The sequence below is a fragment of the Hyaena hyaena genome, unplaced genomic scaffold, assembly GCF_003009895.1.
Source record: "Hyaena hyaena isolate Hyena2069 unplaced genomic scaffold, ASM300989v1 scaffold_1365, whole genome shotgun sequence".
Classification (NCBI taxonomy): domain Eukaryota; kingdom Metazoa; phylum Chordata; class Mammalia; order Carnivora; family Hyaenidae; genus Hyaena; species Hyaena hyaena.
In genome coordinates, this window is record NW_024081994.1 from 139,810 (window position 1) to 141,707 (window position 1,898).

General features: G+C 38.6%; 1 protein-coding gene across 1 annotated transcript; it reads left to right on the plus strand.

Moving 5' to 3' along the window:
* Positions 1–374: 374 nt before the first annotated feature.
* On the plus strand, positions 375–1,322 carry LOC120225246 (olfactory receptor 8J2-like). The gene has a single exon (XM_039223498.1). It carries the CDS (start codon positions 375–377, stop codon positions 1,320–1,322), a length of 948 nt encoding a protein of 315 aa, XP_039079429.1.
* Positions 1,323–1,898: the final 576 nt, after the last annotated feature.

A 1,898-nucleotide genomic window follows, 5' to 3' on the forward strand; every position in this document is an offset into this window, starting at 1 on the left:
ATATAAAGTATCTGTGTATATGTATATATATGTGTGTATTTGCATATATATGCAATATAATTGTTTAAAAAGTGAATATAAATATTAATAAATATAACATATTAAATTAATGTAATCAATGTGACTAAATTAATTTATCCAAAAGGAATGGAAAAAAATAATAACCTGAGACAACAGTTTTAACAATCTGAAATTGGTTACTAGAGAGTTCGTATTTCTGAATTTTGTTCAAATATTGGAAAAAATCCAATGAAATTTAACCCTTTTAATTACTAACAGAAATAATCTAATTTAATGAAATAGTTTAAAACCAATTTTACCATCTATTAATCTCCTTCCACTTTCTCCTTTAGAAGATGAAAGCCACAAAATAAATGGCTCCAGGGAATCTCACCCAGGTGACTGAGTTCATTCTCACAGGAGTCTCAGACCGCCCAGAGCTCCAGATTCCACTCTTCTTTGTTTTCCTGCTGATCTACGGGCTGACCGTGGCCGGGAACTTGGGCATCATCACCCTCACCAGTGTTGACGCTCAGCTTCACACCCCCATGTACTTCTTCCTCAGGCACTTGGCTGTCATCAATCTTGGCGATTCTACTGTCATTGCCCCTGAAATGCTGGTGAACTTCTTGGTTTCAAAGAAGACCATATCCTACTATGGATGTGCAGCCCAACTGGGTGGGTTCTTAGTCTTCATTGTGGCTGAGAATTTCATGCTGGCTGCAATGGCCTACGACCATTATGTGGCTATTTGCAACCCCCTGCTCTACATGGTGGTGGTGTCTCCACAGATCTGCCTTCTGCTGGTATCCCTCACATACCTCTACAGTCTGATCACAGCACTGACTGTCACCTCCTGTGTGTTCTCTGTGTCATACTGCTCTTCCAATGTAATCAACCATTTTTACTGTGATACTGTCCCTTTGTTGGCACTGTCCTGTTCTGACACATATACTCCAGAAACAGCAGTGCTTACCTCTGCAGGGATCAATTTGCTTTTCTCTATGGTTATTGTTCTAATATCCTATTTTAACATTATCCTTGCCATTTTGAGGATACGTTCCTCAGAGGGCCGACGAAAAGCCTTTTCCACCTGTGCCTCTCACATGCTGGCTGTCACTGTGTTCTACGGGACACTTCTCTTCATGTATTTGCAACCAAAGACCAACCACTCATTGGATACTGATAAAATGGCCTCTGTCTTCTACACCCTGGTGATACCAATGCTGAATCCCATCATTTACAGCCTAAGGAACAAGGATGTGAAGGAAGCATTGAAGAGATTCCAAAATAAACCATGTCAGTCTTTCAAATTCATGTAAATTAAAAATTACAGGTGTCTTCTTTTAAGGGTTTTTATTTTCTCCTGAAAACCTAATCTTTTCTTAGTGTGAAGGAGGGAATCATTTAACATTCCATAAATTTTGATGGAAAAACCATTTTCTATTCCAATCTCAAATACCCAACCTTCCCTAATACAAAGATGTATGAGTTACTGAAAAAAAGTACATCTATGTAAGTAGTAAACAATGATTTCAATGTAAACACAGTTTACAGTGTAATATAAGTTCACTACTGGGTTTTTATAATTTCTAATCAAGGGAACAAAAACTTCCATGAGGTTATGTGATCTCAGTAGTGGGTAACCTGGGTTTGATCATCCTCACCAAGATAGACTCTAGGCTACAAACACCCATGTACTTCCTCCTCAGACACCTGGCTTTCACTGACCTTGGTTATTCAACAGCCGTGGGATCCAAAATGCTAGTAAATTTTGCTGTAGATCAACATACAATCTCCTTTAATTGGTGTGCCACCCAGCTCACTTTTTTCAGTATTTTTATCATCAGTGAAATTTTTATTCTGTCGGCAATGGCTTATGACCGCTATGTGGCCAT